This window comes from Sus scrofa, chromosome 4 (genome assembly GCF_000003025.6).
Source record: "Sus scrofa isolate TJ Tabasco breed Duroc chromosome 4, Sscrofa11.1, whole genome shotgun sequence".
NCBI lineage: Eukaryota > Metazoa > Chordata > Mammalia > Artiodactyla > Suidae > Sus > Sus scrofa.
Genome location: NC_010446.5, coordinates 67,150,233 through 67,171,960, shown reverse-complemented (window position 1 = coordinate 67,171,960; position 21,728 = coordinate 67,150,233). Strand labels below are relative to the sequence as shown.

The 21,728-nt window shown below is 43.5% G+C and overlaps 1 protein-coding gene across 3 annotated transcripts in view; it reads right to left on the bottom strand.

Annotated features, from left to right (window-relative positions):
• The window catches only part of CPA6 (carboxypeptidase A6), a 254,242-nt gene extending 239,622 nt beyond the window's left edge, over positions 1 to 14,620 (bottom strand). The window contains exon 1 of one of the 3 annotated variants that reach the window (XM_021089270.1): positions 13,492 to 14,620. In XM_021089270.1, coding sequence (XP_020944929.1) covers positions 13,492 to 13,607 — 116 coding nt within the window. In that variant the 5' untranslated portion in view covers positions 13,608 to 14,620. The remainder of the gene's footprint in view (positions 1 to 13,491) is intronic. The other 2 variants (XM_021089271.1, XM_013996693.2) reach the window with 2 other exon arrangements.

Genomic DNA, 21,728 nt, shown 5'->3' with positions numbered 1-21,728 from the left:
TATTTACTATTTATTTATTTATTTATTTATTTGTCTTTTCTAGGGCCAAACCTGAGGCATATGGAGGTTCCCAGGCTAGGAGTCTAATTGGAGCTGTAGCCACCGACCTACACCACAGCCACAGCAACGCAGGATCTGAGCCGCGTCTACAACCTACATCACAGCTCATGGCAATGCCGGATCCTTAACCCACTGAGCAAGTCCAGAGATCGAACCCACAACCCCATGGTTCCTAGTTGGATTCGTTAACCACTGAACCACTGAGCCACGATGGGAACTCCTATTTTTTATTTTTTTATTTCTTATTGTCTTTTTTTAGGGCTGCACCTGTGGCATATGGAGTTTCCCAGGCTAGGGGTCTAATTGGAGCTGTAGCTGCTGGCCTATGCCACAGCCACAATGTGGGATCCAAGCCATGTCTGCAACCTACATCACAGCTCACAGCAACACTGGATCCTTAAGCCACTGAATGAGGCCAGGAACTGAACCTGCAACCTCATGGTTAGTAGTCAGGTTCGTTAAACCACTGAGCCATGACAGAAACTCCAGGATATTTATTTATTTGCTTTTTTCAGGGCTGCACCTATGGCTTATGGAAGTTCCCAGGCTGGGGTCCAAATAGAGCTGCAGCTGCTAGCCTACACCACAGCCACGGCAACACCAAATCTGAGCCATCTTCGACCTACACCAGAGCTCATGGCAATGCCAGATCTTTAACCCAATGAGGGAGGTCAGGGATTGAACCCACATCTTCATGGATACTAGTCAGGTTTATAACCCTCTGAGCCACAATGAGAACTCCTGTCTAGATATTTACAAGTTTGGCTAAACTTGACTACTGCCCTGGGAAGCCTGCAGAGCTCCAAGCAGGAAATACTGTAAGTTTGAGGACACACTGACACACACATAGCACGCTATTGGATCAGTTCCATCTGTTCAAATTTTTATTGTTATCTTAAAGGAAGCCTGCCTCTGCTCTCCAGGGGCACTCTCTTTCCATGGTACTTAGAATTTATACCATGATCTGAACAAGGACACTGAGTATAGGAATTGCAAGTATACGTATATTGCTATTATACCAAGTCATCTAAAGAGTTAGAAAAAGATGAACTAAAAGAAAAAATGTGGACAATAAAGTTCTGCAGGATAAAATGGAAAGTGTAAACAGATAGAGTTGGGGGGGGTACCCCTGGAGAAAGAACCAGGTATGGCTTTCTTGACATAAGAGAAGCCATTTTTGGCCTAAGCCATTTTATGATCTGAGCCTGGCTGCAATGCTTGTCCTTAAACAGATCTCAGAGTAAGGAATGATCTTAAGGGCACAAAATAATGCAGGAATAAACTGTTACGAGGCAAGAGGAGTAATAATAGCAAAGACAATAAATCAGTTGCAAGGACTCCCAACTGTATTTGAATGGTAAAGATTAGCCTGAAATGTGTTCTTCAACTATTTTGCAGAATTCAGCCCCACCTTGGCCCCATGAGCACCAGATCAACTGGAACCTAAGGAAGGATGATATTGACCTTTTCTGACCCTAGCGACCTCAATCAAACTAAAGCTTGGACTCTTGTCAACCTTTGCCCCCTATTCAATGTTCAATTCTCCTCTGCTTATGCCCCTTCATGAATATGCATACACCGCCCAAACCTCTTCATGAATATGCATGTATCCTTGCCTTAAAACTTTTCCAGTCTTGCTGTTAGGGGAGATGATACTTTGGGAAAGATCCCTAGTGTTCTCTGCTTGCTCAAAGTAATAAACCCTTCCTTCTCCCACCTGATCTTTGGCTTGGTTGTGTTTTTTGTTGTTATTGTTTTTTGGACACCCACCAGGAGGTGAACTCAGTTTTGGGGTAACAGAAATCCCTTGGTTCAAAGACCAGGGAAGATGTTAAACTCATCATGAACTGATAACTAAGGAGTGATGGACCATCTCCAGTGCACTTCCTAAGTATTCCTTGGAGGCTGAAACCACAATGACAAGAAGGCAAAGATCGCTTCTCTAAATTTGGTAAAAGGCAGAGGCTAATGAACATGTTGACCAGCTGGTGCCCATTCTGTTGCTTGCAGGAAAGGGCAACTTGACCTCAGACCTCCTCCTAGAGCTTAGAATGTCCTTCAGAGCATTTTAGGAGCCTATACAAGTAAAACATGAGACCAAATGTGGGTAATTGTGGGTGATACCTGAAAAAGTGAGCAGGGACAAGATGAGAGGAGCTGGGGCACGGTGCACTGAGGCACATTGGGGTGGCTCTGGGGATCCTGCCTTTCTTTTGTTGCTCTAGCGGCCAAATGGTCTCTATTTCTCACTACCTGTCACGGGTGACCTCTGGTCCAGCAGAACTGCCTGCAGATGTCAGCAGTCTGATTCCCAATTTATTGCTTTCCTTCTTTGCCAAGTTCTCCTCCTCCTTCCCTCCTTTCCATCCATCTAAACTTTCACCGAATATGCCAGGCACTATTTGGGGACTATGAGAATACAGGTAAGACTAAGGGACAGCACCTTCCACTCTACTTGCTATACCTGAAAAGATAGGACGTCTGCCAACAACTGTAATACCAGCAGTGTGTGGCGATGGCCATGAAGGACAGAGAGCCCTGTGGGATCTTGGAGGAGGGACAGCCACAGCAGATTGACTGGGAGCTCTTGCTGGAGGAGTCCTGCTTGAACTTGCTCCTGAAAGGCAGGCAGGTGTAGTGGAGGGAGGGCTTCCCCAGATACCTGGGCCTGGGCAAAGGCTCAGAGGCATGGTGGTGGAGAAGGTTCACTGTGTTAAGTGGAGATAGGAAGGAGATGGAGAGCTATCTTCGGGGGAGGGGAGAGGGGAGGAGCCACAGGAACGAAGCATGAGTAACTGTTTTCTTCAAGGCTCAAATCCTGCCCCTTGACCTTGGTGCTGGCTCTGCAGTGGTTCTCCAGCTTTAGCTTACATCACCTGGAGGGCTTCTTAGAGCCAAGTGCTGGGTCCACCCCCACCTCCAGAGTTCCTGATGCCGGGGAGGCATAGCCTGCTCATTTGCATTTCTAACAAGCTCCCAGGTGATGCTGATGCTGCTGGTCTCAGACCCACTCTCGCTCTCCAGAGACAAGCCAAACAGACTCCCAGCCCACTTTGCTGTCTCCACTGGGAATTTCTACCATTAGATATTCACTTGGCTCCTCGTCTCACTTTTTTATTCTCCTGATACTCTATCTCCTTTCTTTGCATTCTCTATCTTCATAACCCTTAGTGGAACTTAACGCTGTGGTTTATTACTTTTCTGTCATCCCATTAGGATGGAAATTCCATGAGAAACAGTTTCCTTCACTAGCGCCCAAAGCACCTAAGTTCCCGAACTCCTAGGCCTTTAAAGAGTGTCGGGCACACAGTAGGCACTCAATAAACAGTTCTGACTAACAGAATGAGACATTGTCTTAGATGAGAGCCAGGATAAGGGGCCTTGTAGAGTTGGAGGTAGAAGCAATAGAGGCCAAGGTAACTCAGGACAGATGCCACATCACCTCCACCTTGTGAGTAAAGAAAAAGATACATTTCTTTGCTCTTTATTAGTCAAAGGTTTGGGGTTGGGGGCGGGTTAGGTAGACTGAAAGCTTGAAGTCCTTGAGGAGTTTTTAGAGGAGCTGTTGTGGAAAGTGAATTATCTTAGCAAACTAGGTTCCTAGAGAAAGAAGAAACCCTGCTGTGAGGCAGAGGAAACAAGACAGACTACATTTCTCTCGGGAATACGGATGTGCTTTTCCTATCAGATGTCCTATTAAGATGATTTCCTACCTGTCATTCGCATTCTACTCCCTATTGCTTCCACCCAGAGGTCTGAAAACTTAAGAGGGAGAACTGGCTTCCCCCATGTGTGTCCTCCTTTTGCGCCCTCTCAGTCAAGGGCTTGGAATCATTTTTTTCAGCAGAAAATTTCTAACTTCTCCAAATATCTTGCAACACAGACTTGTCCCAAATGTCTCTAACCTTCCATATGTTTAGTAATTTTGATGCCAAATATATTGCTACCAAATAATCATACACACATTTGCATGCATTCCACGCAAACACAATTGACAAGCTACATAGGATCCCAACCATCTTATTATGAGTCTTGTGCCCTCATTACAAAAATCACAACAAGGAACTTAGCAGACAATTAGGTGATTCATGAATTAGTCTGATAAGACATTCTGAAAGGTAGATAGGGAAATGAACGTATGGCAAATGAGGTCACATGTACAAGGGTTATAAATTCTGTCAGTGTAAAAAAATCAACCAGGATTCTCATCTGGTGATAAGATGCATGATCCTGTAGAAGTTTCCTCTTTCAGCAGTTGGTCATCAAAGACGAAAAAGCTATAAAAATATATGATGTGTGTGTTAATAAAAACAGGGGTTGAGAAAGAGCAGGAAGAGGGTGTGTTGACTTAATATATTTTCATTTTCTTTCTTTTTTTTCCAGTTTAGATTGTTGGATTAAAACGTAAGTGCAGAAGACTACCACTCTCTCCTTTGATGATTACTTGGGCATAAAGAATGATGATAAACCATTATCAGTACCCTTGGTACTTGATCAGTAAGTGTTGTGAATTGTAGGAGGAGGGGAGAACTGGAAAGATGGAAGGCCAGTCTCACGTAACTGAGAGGAGGAGGGAGAAAGAAGCCCATTTATTTAACTAAGGAAATCCATTTTCATGGATCTTTTACTTAATTCCTCAGGAAGATAGAAGGTAATGAATGGAAAGGCAATCAATTTTGTAACAGGATCTAGCTACACGAGAGTCTTTCCAACTCACATTAGATATAATAATTTACCCAACAGTGTACTTTATAATACATTCTGATTTACAAAGCACTTTATCATTTCATTCAATGCTAGAGAAATACTAATTCATGGCAGCCTTTCCCTTATCCTCTCTTTCATTGCTGTATCATTTCCCCCGTTCTCCAGAACTTACTCTAACATAAATCTTCAGAGGTAACCATGTATTCTTTCTGCTTTCAATTCCAGCTTGGTTTCTCTGCCAGTGGAGGTCTCAGAAGAAACAAATTCTGCTTAGATGATTCAACTGAGGAGCCATTAATGAAGCAGCCATGCTCAGAGATGTGGGCAGAGAAAGCGACAGACAAGGGATGCTGAGGCACGTAAAGGTTAGCGATTCCCAGGTCTGAAGGGAATACCCTTCTCTCTCTCCTTCCACCTTCCATTGGCCTGCTGGGAAAAGGAGTCAGACACCAGCTGTGGAGGCTCATCTTGCAGGTATAGCGAAAAGAAAGGCAGAGGATGGAGGGGGAGATTTCTGACATTAATGTTACTGGAATTGCTTTGCAGCTCCCTAAGGGCTGATTTAAAGACATATCCTCACCCTTTTGTGGAACTGTTATAGGTTGAGCGATGAGGGTCCACAGCGGCATGGTCCAGGTCACGTAAGCAAACGTGGAATGATCCTGAAGACAATCCTGGAGCTGGGTTCATGGCTCCTTTACAAACTCATCTCTACCATCAGCTGAACCCCCAGAAACACTTGGTGACTGTTCTGAAGATTCAAGTCATCTCCATCAGGGACACTTTAGATTAAAATCATCTCTTCTTATCAGGTTCTCTATCCACCCTCTCTTCTAGGACCTACCTCGTCTCTCCTTACTCCCACCAAGAGAATGCTCTCTGAGACATACTTAATTGCTCTGATTTTCTAGACTTGACAAGCTCTCTCAGCTGTAGTTCTTTGCACATGCCATGTATTCCCCAGGTCTTATAAACGTTAACCTGATTTCTACTTTTTCTTTAGATAGAGATCAAGGCCATGACCTTTGAGCACCAACCACTGAAAAGAAAAATGTAAAATATCTTGCCTGTTTAATAATCCACTCAAACTTCTAATCATCTTTTAAGATTCATCTTGCAACCAAGAAGCCTTGTCTTCCCTACCCCCTCCATCTGGATGAAGTGACCCTCTCCTGCACCCACCCAGCACCAAGAGTTTTCTGAGGGCAAAGAGATCCCAGAGCTGGAATTGTTTACTTGCCTGAGTACTCATTATGCTGGTCCTATGTACTGTTCTTTTATCTCTGTAATCCCAGACTAGCAGAGCGCCAGGTACCCTCCAAATATTTATAGAAATGAAATGAAAGCCTCCCTCATTAACACTCCTCAGCCTTGCCAGCTCATTTTCTTCATCCCCGAAAACTTTAGGGAATAGAAAGAAGTAAGAAGTTTTCTGGATTCATCAAAGATGTTGTCAACTGTTAAAAAATGCTGTGACCTTGGCTGACCTGGACTTTAGTCTCAATTCCACTACCAGCTCTGCAAATCCCTTTACCTTTTTGAGGTTCTGCTTCATTGTGTAGTACATAAAAGGATTGGGCTATGATTTTTTTTTTCTCCTTTAGTTCTGATACTCTGACTTAGAAGACCATATACAAAATAAAAATGCACCCTTTTAAATAAGCTTGAAATGCAAAATTCTAAAAGTCCCTTTGGCTGGATTACTTCTTCAGGAGAACCAAGTGGAAGGGAGAATGGGTTGGTTAGATATTAGAGTGACCACTCAGAGATGTTAGCGATTTCACAATATATTCTCCCAGAACTGGCCATTATTTCACAGCCTCCCTTGCAGCTAAGGCCAACTAAGTGATTCTGGCTGGTAAGGGGTGATGTCTGAACTCCTGGACTGTGCTTTTAAAGAAGAGCAGCCATCCCTTCCCACTTTCCTGCTGGCAGGACTGCAGGAGCTGGAGGACTCCTTCCTGGAACATTTGGGAGTTGAGTATGGATGCAGCATGGCAGAGGTATGACAGAGGGAGCCTGGTTCTCTGGCACCATCAACTGTATCAGCTCTGGATTTTCACATTAGAGAAATAAATTACTCATTTAAGCTGTTGAATTTGGGGGTCTTGGTTTTAGCAAAAAAGAGAAAGAAAAACAAAATAACCCAACAGTATCCTTAACAACATGGCTATTTAAAATAAGGTGCTTTATTGTTTTCAAAATACACTGAGAAAAGAACAAAGATGGTCACTTTATTGAAGAAAGCCACTTAGAAGTTTCAACTTTTAATAATATATAGTTTAATCAGATAGATAATTGTTAAGGAAATTTACTATACTACCCAGAACAAGATCCTAAAGCTTCATATTCTGCATTCTGCTTTGTCATAAAGATGTTAACGCCCAGAGGCATTTATTTGGCAAAGCAAATTCTAATCCTATATACCAGTTATCTACGGATGGATCATAACAAAGACCCTAAAAAAGTCATCCAAAGAGTTTTTATTTTCTGTTCAGTAATTCTACTTATAAAGACAGAAAACATAATGCTTTTGTAGCCTGCACAATCTAGGCTGGGAAGTTATGAAACATTAACATCCTTTGCTGCTTTTCATGGGGTGGAAGTGATTATGCTTAATGGTATTACCCAGAAAGTATTTTGGCGCCATAAAATAAAGGCTCCATTATCAGATTGGGCTCCGAGGGAAAAGTGGCCCAGAAGCACATGAAACTCCTCCTTCCACCAGCTCAGTGGCAGAAGGAATGCTGATCCCCACTGAGTACCGTCTGCCTGTGAGTTCGGGTCAGGAGTTGAGAGCTGCAGCATTTAACAAGCAACGTCCTTAACAAGCCAAGCTGGAGGCCCCAACACACAGAATACACAGCAGGGAAGAAAGCTTTTGGCATAATCAGCTGATAAACAACCCACACTTAGGGGCTGCACTTCAAGCTAGTGCCTAAGGAAAACCCAAAATGATCTCCCATTAATAAGGGCCAAGTGCTAAAAGGAACTTCCCATAGTTACCAGAGAACTATTCCATTAACTACACACCAGCCTGTGGGGCAAAGTTCAACACCATCTTAAGTGCCCACCATCCACCCTTCCTAACTCCTAGGGCCTCAAATCTCTCTCTCGCACACACATTTTAATCCAATCTCTCATTCATGATCTCAGATGGCTCATTCTAGCTGTAGGCCCTTATCATGAGTGGGGCTGCCCACCATGCTTGTAAAATATGAGCAAAGCTGAAGCTCTCTTTCTCTGCCCTCACTACGGAGGAGTTTCAGGATTGGGGAGAATGAAATAGAGGCAGGGGAACCAAAGAGTCTTGACTACAGAAGCCTCAAGAGCCTGGCAGAGAATGGATTTGATGTAGTTGGCAAGAGGGAGCCAAAGGAAATCTTTGAGCAAGAGAGTAACTCAAAGGTCTTATTTAGTAAGATTGCCAGTATGAGGAAGGACTAGAGGAAGGCAGCTCAGTTTGGAGCAAATTACCTTAACCAAGGCTAAGATAAAGATATCCTAAACATGGCTGGTGGCTGCTACAAGAGAGGCGAGGACAAGTGAAATACTTTTTATAGGAATGGAAAGAACTAGAGATAAACTTTAGGAATGAATGAAGAGGATAATTGAAGACTTGAAGTAAAACTCATTAAGGAAATAAACATAGTGAAGAATTAAGAAGGCCGAACCCACAATTTGCCATCCAAATGAGGACCCTTCTCAGACTGAAAGGGAGCACTGCTAGTTACCACTCCAGAACAGCAGGTGCAAACTAGGACAGGCCCTGACAAAGGACAGTTCATGGCCATCCTATGTGAAAAGGGCTTTATCTACCAACAAAGAAGAGAGCTCTCTGATTCATATGAGCAAGAGGGACCTCTTGTATCCTACTCCTATGTTTCCAAAAGTTCAGAACATTACAAGGAAGCCACCATCAGAGAGCAAAAGAATTAAACGCTGCTGTTGAGTGTCGGAGGAGCCCAGCTGGGGAGGTAAGGTGGAAAACAAGGACCACGTCCCCGAAGTCAAATAGGTTCCACCAGTCTCTGTATTTCTCAGATGTTTTCTCTTCCGTATGTTTCATCCCAACTGGGTGCCTCTTTCCTTAACAGGATTTCGAGGACCAAACTGCCTTTAAAAAAATCTCATTTCCTTCAAGTCTCACTCCTGGATGGTCCCATGGATGACTAGAGAACTTGGCAAATAATTGGGGGGTGTGGGAGGGATGGCAGGGCGGAGCTTGAAGTGGGGGGCGGGTACCTCACAGACACGGACCAATCAGGACGCAGCAGCTGGCTGGAGGGCTGAGACCCGCCCTTCGCGCAAACCCAAGTTCTTGGGGGAAACGCCTGACACTGGAGCTTCTCCCCTAAGAAACTAGAAGGCAAAGAAACTGCTACAGAGAGCAGGGTCTTCACCAAATGCAGCCCGAGGGAGGAGGAGTCCGGGAGGCTTGGGCAGGCTGACCCAACACCAGGGGTTTCTGTTCCACCACGGAGCTGCTCTGGTGGCAGGAAATCCATTCTTTCCCCACCGCAGCCCAGGTACCAGTACAGGTGAGGAAGGCGGGGTGACCAGAACAGGTGCGGCCCGGGAAGGGACTCATAGCCTTCCCTCCTTCCTGTGCATTGTGCTCTCTTCCCACCCCAGAGCGGTCACGGTCCCACACAGCACTCGAACACTGGTTACGGACTGATGCTTTGTACTTTCTTTACTACACTGCAAGCTGTCAAAGGGCATCGGCTCGGTCCATCGAAGCTCTTGGCGCCAACGGGCACTGGAATAACACTGACTGAAGGAATGCAGCACACACCACGACCACTTTCTGTGCTATTTTATTTTAGTAAATAAAGTTGTAAAAAAGTTCTAAAGTTTATCTTTTATTTTTCTATCCCTTATGGTCTCTGCCTTTCTAATAATGTTTTGCCACTAGCAACTCATCTTCACCCTAGAAAAGGTAAACGAGTTTAAACTTTAAATTTTACCCCCATCATCTACTCTTTCCTTTGTTATCCTGAAACTATCACTGCCCCAAACAAGGTTAAAGTTTCAGTTTTTCTGAAAAGCCATTTTTTTGTTCCTGTACCTGAATAGGTGGCAGAGTGAAATGTAGTTTATGGAATCAGGCAGGGTTGCTTGGTTACAGCAACCAGGGGTTAGTTAGCTGTGAACTTGGGTTACCCTGTCTGTCCTTCATTTAGCTTCTCTGTAAATGACGGTACCAAAAACTGTATAAGGCTATTGAGAAATTCATGTTTTTATCAATGTTTGTATTAAGTACTGGTTAAGTATTTGTAAGTACTTCACAGGGTAAAATTGCCAAGTACCAAGAATCATGCAATATCCATGCTATTGCATTTAATTCCTAACAACTTGGCAGAGAAGGTTGATATTGTCTCCATTTTCCAGATGGAGAAACTGAGGCTCAGAGAGGTTAAGGAATTTACCCAAGGTAATGGAGCTACTAGATGTGGGAAAGCAAAAATTAAAAGCCAGGAAGTTGAACTTCAGGACTTACAATGATTACACATGAAGAAGTTAGCAAATAAGTTGTTATTGAAGAATCATGGCCACTTTTGTTCTATAGCATTGCCACAATTTATTTTGTCACTGGCTTAGATCTCTTTTTGCCATGACTGAAAAAAAAATCTATGCTAATTTCATGTAATGCAGAAGATCCTTATTTTTTTGGCCTCAAGATCAAGGTATAATAACCAGGTGGGCTTCCAGGAATACAAGGAGATGAAGGAAAAAGAGAACAGAGAGTGATGTTTGCCTTGTTAGTCTCATTCACTGATTGATACTTATCACCAAAGTGTTTAACCTGTGTTTGTAGCCCTTAAAACCTGCTAACAGTATCAATAAACATTACCTGATAAGTTGTTTTCCATACTTGGCTTCATTCCTTCTCTACATATTTGTAAAATCTTCTTTGTACAACGTGTAATTTGATATAGTTATCCTAAAAGGTACTGGTTTTTGTCAGATTTTCCTTGTAGTCTCTCTACATTTTATTTTTCTTTAGGTGCTTAACTTGCCATTTCCCAGGCAGCCCTTATATACAAGTGGCATCTTACAACTGTCACTAGTTTATGTAGAAAGAAGACCAGGCTTCGTAGCTACTCTGAGGAAGAAGGCTGCTCTGTCCAGAATATTCTACTTTTTGTTCATGGTTAGAGTTCTACGAAGGATAATCATAGATTATTAGATCTCAACCAAGACCTACAAAAATATTTTTATAAAAATGCAAGAAATAGGGCTGCTCTGCAATTGTTAACAACAAAATCCAAACAAATTACTTAGTGGAAAAAAATAAGGTATTTTTATTTTTGTCTTTTTAGGGCCACACCTGCGTCAAATGAAGATTCCCAGGCTAGGGGTCGAATTGGTGCTGACCTACACCACAGCTCATGGCAATGCCACATCCTCAACCCATTGAGCAAGGCTAGGCATCAAACCTGCGTCCCCATGGATGCTAGTCAGATTTGTTTCCACAGAGCCACGAAGGGAACTCCAAAAATAAAGCAGTTTAGAATGATAATTTTGAATGGGCAATGCTAAATATTATCCTAAATACTATTCTACCACATTCCACCAAGTTCTTGTTCCCTGAAGAGCTAGTTCCTGGGGAAGTAAAGCAAAATAACCTCAAACCTAGGCAGCATTTCTGTCTTTGATGAGAGAATGATATATCTAAGGAAGGGAAAATAAAATCCCTTTTTTTGCCACACCTGTGGCATATGGTTCCTGGGCCAGGGATCAAAACCAAGCCACACCTGTGACCTACACTACAGCTGCGGCAACACCAGATCCTTAACCCACTGCGCAGGGCTCAAGATCCAACCCGAGGCTCAGAAGCACCCCGAGCCACCAAAGAGATAATGCCAGGTCCTTAACCCACTGTGCCACAGTGGGAACTCCCCAGATCCCCCATTTTTGATGGTGAGTATGCTCAAAGACTTCTGGTTTTTGAGACGCTCTCTTGTGATGGACACACGAGACTCCCTTCAGTTTCTCATTGTTTCATCTTTTCCTTCCAACCTTCAGACACCTATAATTTAGACATTTGGGACTAATTGTATAGCAGCCAAATAGAAAAAGGCAACTATGACTTTCCTTGCAGAACAGTGGAAAAGGTAGTGCAACTTCCTCCAGAAATAGTCCAAATTTTGTAAGAAAAGGACTCTTCCATTGGCCTTATTTCCACTGCTAAGTGGTGCTTGGGAAGGGTGCACACCTGCCGAGCTGATGCCGGCCTGGTCCTCACCATTGATGAGCGCCACACACTGAAATCATTATGAATGGGGCCACAGCTGAGTGAAGCGGTGTGGTCCTATGTCTCAGAGGCACGTCCAAATCTGATGTATGTTTATCACATGGCCTGACATCCACTAAGAGTAAACCCTCCACAACCTTAGCCTGATTGTCAGTCTTTGTGACACTGACATATGTCCAAGGGCAGTGACAAGTGACTGAATGTAAAGCCTGGACCCTGTGTGTCCAGGAGGCAGAGAAGCAGCCCTCAGACATTAACACCTGTTTCTCCTGGGGACACCCAGGTGGCAAATTTGGGGACTGTATTACCATCCACAGCCTTTTATCCCCACACACCTCCACCTCTCATCCTGCGTCCCTTTAAACTAAGGGCACGTTTTAAAAATTTCCTCTACAAGCGCCACTTCAGGGGGACTCTAAAGCAGCACCCAGAACCTTCAGGAGAAAGGGAAGCAATTCTCTCCCCCAAGGTCACACTTATAAACTCTTCTCCACACTGTTCCTGGAAAAAATAGCTTTGCTTTAAGACCTGGCCATAATCCAGATTCCTCAACTAGTCATTATTAAGCAATAGAGACTATTTTTAAGAAGATTGAAGACACCGGCTTTCTTCCACTGTAGAAAGGAATTGAACTAGAGAAGCTATTTAAGGTTCTTCCAGCCCTAAAATGCAGGAATGCCGTAATTTCCAGATTCAAAGAACAACCCCCTGCAAATTCAAGCAAAGCACATGCTGTAGATTTCACAGCAAGCCTTCAGGATAATAAGACGGGCGCAGTCCCACACTAGCCTGGAGCTGCCTTATGGAAGGCGAACACAAAGCGAGCTAACCCACAGAGGGGGGAAAATGAATGGTTTCTCCCCCTCAGAAAAACACTCATAATTTTACAGTTGGCTATTTTTATTCTGCTTATTTTGAGTTGACTCATTTGCATCACTCAGATTTGAAAATCTTTCTAATAACCATGCTGTAGGCTAACAAGCACTAAAAAAAAAAAAAAAAAAAAAAAAAAAAAAATCACACTTGATCCTTAAATTCATCACTGGTAAATTTCCACCCATGGCTCCTGCATACCGTCCTAAAGAGGAAGCCTCAGTTTTCAGGTCAAAATCCACATGGTACAACAGCATCCTTCCTGCCAAGTGGCAACCAAGGCAGATACTGCACGTACTGGCTATGGCTGCTCTAGAGACAGTCCACATCAATACTGGTCCACAGCTGAAGCTGGCACCTCATGAAACAGTGTGAGAAACTAGACTTGCTCTCCAAAGAGCTGGGGATGGCCTGTACATTTCATGTTAGGTAACCAGCAAAGTGACACAGCATGTTAGGTGATCCAGAAAGTGACACAGATTCACGCAAAGATCACAGAGCAGGAAAAAAGAGGCGTGCTCAGGAGCCAGCCAGTTGTCCCCCCAACCCCCGTCCAACTCCAAGCAGGGCATGAAAGCCGCTCCACTTACCCAGCATAGCGGTTGCTGTAGAGGTGGCTGTGCCCTGGTTGCAGAATCTTCAGAGAGAGCAAGCAAAGAGGCAGAAAAGCTGCTGTGGGGCTTCTGGGCTTCCCCAGGAACTTCATGGTGCGAGGGTGAGAGGAGCTGACAGTCCCTCCCGCAGTGGCAGTCACCAAGCACCCCCTCCACACGTGGCCCCAGGAAGAGGGTGGGGTAGTGGGGTGGGAGTTAGCAAAATGTGACACTTCTCTCCAGCCTCCAGCGTCAAAGGAAAAAAAAGTTTAAGCAGCTGAGGGAGGGGAGTTGCTGTTAGGACTTGGTCTTGGCCGGGGAAGTAGCAGCACACACAGCCCAGCCTTAACCAGGGGGCTGGGCCTCCCCTGTGCTGACTCACCGCAGGGGCTTGCTGGGTGCTGCTGCATCTGGGTAACTCCTCTTTTTGTGTTTTTGGCTTTTGCTTTTCTTTCCAGTTTAGGCCCCTACCTTTTTTGGGATCACCTCCTCCTTCTGTTGCCTCCCCCACAGAGGACTCTACCCATCCTAATTGCGGAAGGTGGGTTGGAGGATGAGCTAAACACACAGGCATGGAACATTCCAGGCTTCGCCTTTTGATCTCCCGTGGCAAATTTCCATGCAGATTGCACATCCTGAGAGGCACGGTGAATGGTCTGGATGAGCTGGGGTCCCTGGGTACAGCTGGCCAGCCCTGGTCCGGCTCCCACCTGCTCCAGGCCAGGGCAGCCTCTGTCCTGGGCTTCAGAGAGCTCCTGTGTTCCCTCTGTGTCAGCGGCACCCAGACCTGCAGCTAGTTCAGAGGCTCTCCGGAATGGCCTCCTGGCTCTGCATCACCTTTGCTGCACATTTGGAACCATTTAGCGAGCCAGGCCTTTTAAATCAGACTTCCGGGGGTGGGGGGGATGGGATCAGTGGTTTAAAAGCCCCTCAGGTGATTCCAGCTTCCAGCCACCCTGCTGGTGCATACAAATCACCTGGGGATCTTGCTAAAGTGCAGCTTCTATTGCAGCAGGTTGGGGCTGGGGCCCCAGATTCTGCATTTCTCACAAGCTTCCAGCTGATGCCTGTACTGCTGATGCTTCAATCACACTTTGAGGAGCAAGGCTTCACTTTTTTCTTTTTATTTCTTTTTTTTTTTTTTTTTTTAGGGCTGCACCTGCAGCATATGGAAGTTCCCAAGCTAGGGGTCAAATCAGAGCTGCAGCTACTGGCCTATGCCACAGCCACAGCAATGTGGGACTGAGCTGTGTCTGTGACCTACAATGAAGCTTGAGGCAAGGTCGGCTCCTTAACCCGCTGAGCAAAACCAGGGATCGAATCCACATCCTCATGGATAATACTAGTCAGGTTCTTAACCTGCTGAGCCACAGTGGCAACTCCACAGGGCTTCACTTTTTTTTTTTTTTTTTAGGGCTTCACTTTAGAAAGAGGTCTGCTTTTTCCTCTTTGAAAGCGAGGGAGTGGAGAGAAAACTTGGAGCAAAACAGTTCCTTCTTTTTTTTTCCCACATTGGTGATGAAGAAGGTTTTTTTGCAGTCACTTGCTTCTACCCTGATACACCGGAAAACCCACCTTGAGGAGTGCTTTGCTCTAATAAATAAGGACATTCTCTAGGGTGCCTCCCGCTGGCCCCCAGGCCCAGTCCCCGCCCCTGTTGAGCTCTGGAAGGCTGAGCCATGTCTCTCCATCACTCTCACACCAATTATTTATTACCTTTCCTGAAGACTGGCGGCCAAGAACTCCTGTATCCTCCACCACGATCTCCACCAGAGCCCCTGGGAGCAGAGAAAGCAACCAGTCTCTCCCCATTGTTCTCCACCAAGGGAGCTGAGGCAACCTCAGTGTGGCCACAACAGCTGAAAGGACTTTCATGTGTGATGATTCTCGATTGTCTCCAATTACCTCAGGATTATAATCCCTTCTCTGTGTTCCTCTCCCTGACACCTGCGACATCATCTACTGTAGGGTGGGGCGCTTCCAATTTGTTTGACTGGCTTCCTCACGAGGCTGCCTTCTCCTTGAATGCAGAACTGTATCCCTTTCATCGGTTTTTTTTTTTTTTTTTGTCTTTTTAGGGCCACACCCAGGGCATATGGAGGTTCCCAGGCTAGGGGTCGAATCAGAGCTACAGCTGCCACCAGCCTATGCCACAGCCATAGCAATGTCAGATCGAAGCCATGTCTGCGACTGCCACCACACCTCACAGCAATGCCAGATCCTTAACCCACCGAGCAAGGTCAGGGACTGAACCCACAACCTCATTGCTCCTAATCGGATTCATTTCCTCCGAGCAATAATGGGAACCCTTTCATCTTGCGTGTCCTCCTTTTCTCTTCTAGAGGAGCACAGTGTTCACTGAAGGAAGGATTGACAATGTTTATTGAATGACTGATGAACCTGGGAAGGGATTCATTCAACAAACATTTAGTCTGTGGCCTCCGTATCCAGAGGAGTGGCCACTTGGGCAGCCAAAAGCTGTCTGGCTGGCTTTGAGGGGTGGACTTGCCCAGACCTCCTGGTTTTGTTTCTTGTTTATGTTGTTTTCTTCCTTCCTATCTTCATAGCCTAGAGCTTTGGTCTTTGTAAACTGGTCTTTGTGAACTGGCTGCTGTGCAAAACTCATAGCGATGTTTCCTGGGGCCTTTTCATCGAGGCCAAGAAAGTCTATATACCAGCCAGTGAGCTGTTGAAATAAGAGGTTACTGTGTAAATAAAACACTTCATCTCTTTGCATTTTGTTATGTCAGAGCAATGTATAAATCTGTCATATTATATCACAACATTAAACTAGGAATGTTTAGTCTCTGACTAGGGATTAAGCTCATCCTCAAATCATTCTGAAGGGCTGGATCCAGTGAGCATGTTTAGCAAAGGCTCTCCAGGCCCCGAGACCAAGGTAATAACTGCCTGAGCCATCAAACATGCAAAATACCCAGGAGACATCCTATAACCTTCCTAAAAATTTCAGATCAAAGAGAGGTTCTCAAACAATAGAAGCCATTCCTAACAATCTTCCTCTGCTTTTCTAAGGGCCAGGTTATCTGATCAGACTTCCCTTGGAGCAGATAAGCGCCCATAAAATGATAAACGGAGTCCATTTAGCAGGGGGGGAGGAGAAGGGAATGGCTTTACAGATGAATTCAAAAATAAAAGTTCCACTTTTAAGGCACTGAGAGGGAGTGAATTATTAAACCAGTTAGAGATTCAGAGATGGAAAGAGGAGAAATTCTACTTACTGGCTATGGCTTTGTCATATTCTAGTGGAAGAGTGAACTTTCTTAAAGGAAATATTACCCTGCAGAGAAAAACAGTAAACTACAATAGGGAAAGGAAAATGTCCTCCTTGATTTGGGTTCATTGCTGTGGATGATTAGGTTTTAATGTTTGTTCCAGATCTGGGATTCTGTGATGCTATGGGGGGAAGATTTTTGCAAAACCCTTTCTTAGGGATCTGAGTGAGAGCCATTCCCATTAGGAAGCTGGTAAAGACCTCATGAGGGGAAGGTAACCGGCTGGGTTGTGCTTTGCGGTAAAAGCATCCCTCCCCTTTGCAGGTGGGTTTGTGCTCAGGTCTCAGCATCTTAAGAGATCTTATTGCTGGTCAGGTCTCTTCTGTGGCTTCCTGCCACTGTTCCAACATGTGAGGAAAGAGCAAATGTGAAGTTGGGTTACAGCCTCCCGCGGTCTTGGCAGTTCTGTGAGGAATGTTCCGAAGCTCTTTTAACAACACATCACGAACAATTCCTTCCCAGCTGTCGTCTTCAGGACCAGCCCCTAACCTCACTTGCCTCTATGTTTTTTATCTTTCTCTTGTCAACTATCCATATCTCTCCTTCCTCAGACACAAGCTACTTTTCTTCTTTTTTTTTTTCCAGCTTCTCAAAAGTAGACTCTTTAACCTTGACAATGTGTTTTGCATCCCTACCACCCCAACGAAATGTCCTCTTTTGTATATTTTTTTATTGAAAAATTGAAGTGTAATGGACCTATAACAATTAGGTTAGTTTCAGGTGTTCAACATGATGATTCAGTATTTGGATCTACTGCTAAATGATCACCACAGGACATCTAGTTAACAGTTACAAATTTTTTTTTTTTTTCATGTAAGGAGAATTTTAAGATCTATTCTCTTACCAGTTCTCAAATATGACATATACAGTATTATTAACTCTAGTCACCATCCTGTACGTGACATCCCCATGGCTTATTTATTTTATAATTTGAAGTTTGGACTTTGTGACCTACGTCTGGCAACCACAAATATGTTTTCTGCATCCATAGAGCCTGTGTTTTTTGGTTTAGATTTCACATATAAGTAAGGTAGTGCAGCATTTGTCCTGAAACTTTCTCCTAAAAATCAGAGGTGATCTCCAAATGGAACACGCATTGCTCCTAGCCCATTCTGCATCGGCACAGCTTCTAAGGCCGTTACCACTACCTGTTTGAAATTCTCTTCTCTCTTAGAATCAGAGACATGGTCCTCTCCTGTTTTGCTCTTTCCTAGGGTTCCTTCTCTATTTTTTGCATGGTTACAAAGTAGATGTTTTATGGAGGTCTTTGTTTTGACTCTCTCCTCTTCTTGATGTATTGTGGAATGAAACAGTGGCAAATGGTTTCATGGAAGAGATGGACTTGATCTGGGTCTGAAAGAGACGGACGGATTTAGCCAGACAGAGATAGGAAGGCTGGATAGAGATGGTCCTTATTGTTAAGGAGACATTGTAAACAAACGCAGAAGATATGCCCCCAACTCTGTGACACTTCGTGCCAGGGGAGGGGCTGGGCAGATAAATAAATACATCATGACACTTTGTGGTTTAATTACATAGAAACAAGTCACAGATGCTATGATAAAAGGTTAAGAGGGAATGGATCACATGAGTAGGGTGTCCTGAGAAAGTAGAATGTTTGAGCCAAAAATGAGAAAGATGTGGCTGTACCAAGAAAAGGGTAGTGCTGTGGAGGGGGTGAGGGGTGGGGACAGGATGAACAACTCTCCAATCCCTTTACCTAGGGCAGAGAGAGATGAAAAAAAGACAAAAACAAAGAAGAATGGAAAAAATGTAACAACCGTGGAGTTCCTGTGGTGGCTTAGCCGCAACAAACCTGACTAGTATCCATGAGGACTCAGGTTCGATCCCTAGTCTGGCTCAGTGGGTTAAGGATCTGGTGTTGCTGTGAGCTGTGGTGTGGGTCCCAAACACAGCTCGGATCTGGCATTGCTGTGGCTTCAGTGTAAGCTGGCAGCTGCAGCTCCAATTCAACCCCTAGCCTGGGAACTTCTTTATGCTGCAAGTACAGCCCCCACCCTCACCAAAAAAAAAAAAAAAAGGAACAATAGAAAAGATTAACTTTTAAACAAAACTTGTACTAAAAAGACCAAGGGTAGGGGTGGAGAATTTTGTGAGGAATGAGAGAAGTCAGACAGGCAGCAATGTTCGACCTTCAGACATAATAGATGTTTATCAAGGTGGAGGGAGGAAGAAACTGCTAAGGGACAGAGAAAGAGTAAACAGAAAAATAAAGGAGCTCTGTTCCAATTGGCTATAGAGATAAATAAATGTCTTTTTCAGTGTATCTAAAATTCCAAGAAAATAGGGAACTCAAACTAATAATACTTTCAGTACTACGATTTTTTAAAAAAATATTCTTACATGAATTCCCGTCATGGCTCAGTGGTTAACGAAACCAACTAGGAACCATGAGGTTGCGGGTTCGATCCCTGGCCTTGCTCAGTGGGTTAAGGATCTGGCGTTACCGTGAGGTGTGGTGTAGGTTGCAGATGCGGCTTGGATCTGGTGTTGCTGTGGCTCTGACGTAGGCTGTCAGCTACAGCTCCGATTTGACCCCTAGCCTGGGAACCTCCACATGCCGTGGGTACAGCCCTAGAAAAGGCAACAAGACAAAAAACAAACAAAACAAAACAAAACAAAAAAACTCTTGCAGAAGCTAACTTAGAAACATATTAAGAATCCAAGTTCACATAATTAAGGTAAATTTTTGGTAAACAGACTAGTTGAGTAATTTTGGTGAATAAAAAACAGCAATATTTTCTCTGATTTATCAGTGTTAACTATAATGTAAAAAGCACATTTTAAATTCTATTAGGAACACGTTTTCTCTAAACTTATGCAGGTATACTGACTGGTTGTGAAAAATGTCAATGTCTCTACCACTGAATCGAGTCATTATTTTGACAAACACTATTTTAGTAGGGACCGTGTTTTGTAGTATGTCAACTTGAAGATAATTTCCAAGGTCTTTAGGAACTTAATAATAAAATGACAGTTGAAAAATAGGCAAAAGATATGGATAGATATGTCTCCAAAGAAGATATACAAATGGCCCATAGGCACGTAAAAAAGATGCTCAGCATCACTGGTTGTGCATCAAACCACAATGATTTACCACTTCACGTGCACCAAGATGGTTGTACTTATGGATACAATAATGAGTGTTGGTGAGAGTGTATGAAATTTGGAACCTGCAGCTACTGCTGGTATAAGTGTAAAATAACGCAGCTGCTGTGGAAAAGAGTTCTGTAGTTCTTCAAAGATTAAATAGAGGGTTACCTTGTGATCTAGGAATTCCATTCCTAAGCATCACTCAAGAAAATTCAAAACTTGTGTTCATACCAAAACTTGTATACAAATGGTCATAGCAGCATCATTCACAGTAATCCAAAAAGTGGAGACAACCCATATGTCCGCCAGCTGATGAAGAGATAAGCAAAATGTGGTATATCCGTACAATGGAATATTATTTGGCCATAAAAGGCATGAAATACTGATACTTGATGCAACATCCATGAACCTTGAAAATGTTATGCTAAGTGAAAGGAGCCAGACACAAAAGGCCACACATAGTACATTCTATTTATATGAAACATCCAGGAAACGTACAATATAGAGACATGAAGTATATTAGCAGTGCTGAGAATGGGAGAGGGGAGTTATAGAGAGTGACTGCTAATGGGTATGGATTTTCTTTTTGGGGTGAGGAAAATACTCTGGAACTGGATAATGATGATTGTTGTACAGTCCTGTGAGTATACTAAAAATCACCAGATTACACATATTAAAATGGTGAATTTTATGGTACATGAATTATATCTCAGTTCCTGCTGTGTTGCAGCAGCGTGTTAAGGATCCAGGGTTGTCATTGCAGAGGCTCGGGTTGCTTCTGTGGTGCCAGTTTGATCCCTGCCCTGGAAACTTCCACATGATGTGAACGCAGCCAAAAAAAATTTTATCTCAATTTTCAAAAAGATGTCTAGGAGCTTTGAACCCTTAGACTGAGTAAAAAGAGATAATTAATGGATAATCACTGGATACCTAAATTATTTCAAAGTAAGCTAGACCACTGAAACATTGATCACTAAGGATGATTTTATATTTATATGCTTTTCCTTTTAATGTGCCACAGATAGGCTATATCTTTCATTAATTTTTGCCATTTTCAGAAGGGATAAAAGTTGCAGCAAGTATGTGTCCTTGGAAATTTGCATTATATGTATTTATAAGCTCTCCTTGTTGGCTAAAACGCTGATTTGTGATAGGCAATTCTCCACTATTCGCTTTGAAATTTTTTCTGCGAAATAGAAGGTACTTTAGTTTGGTTTAAAGTTACAGTTAATATTGGTGTTTGAGACCATATGAGGAGCAACAGTGACAGAGAAATAAGACTACATATATGCTTCTATTTTTCAAGGAAAAGAATCATTTTCCCCTAAAATAGTACTTCCGCTGTTTTTCATTTTTTTTCCTTCTTTTTTTTTTTTTTTTTGTTCTTCAGACCCATTTATGCTCCTAAAACTTATTGAGGATTTCAGAGTTTGTTTATGTGAGTCACAGCTACTGATACTGACTGTATTGGAAACTGGCACTGAGAACTTTTAAAAATACTTATTTAATGACTGTTTGAAAGTAGTAACGATGAACGCATTATGCTAATAACATCTTCTGAAATTACTTCTCGTAGTCTTGAAGGATTTATCCCAAAGTGCCCGTCTGTTCCCGAAAATTAAAGAGCACAAAGAAAGGCAAACCTTGGAATGCAAATTTTATTTGCCTTGGTTTATAATACCTGAGTCTGAAAAGCTATGGAATGCGTTAATAGCTCAGCAAAGTTTGCTCAATGTAGAAGAAATTGCTTCCTTGGTTTACTGTTTATTGCTCTCACTTACACTATGAAGGGTCAATGCCATCTACCTACATAGCAATGATTGCCTT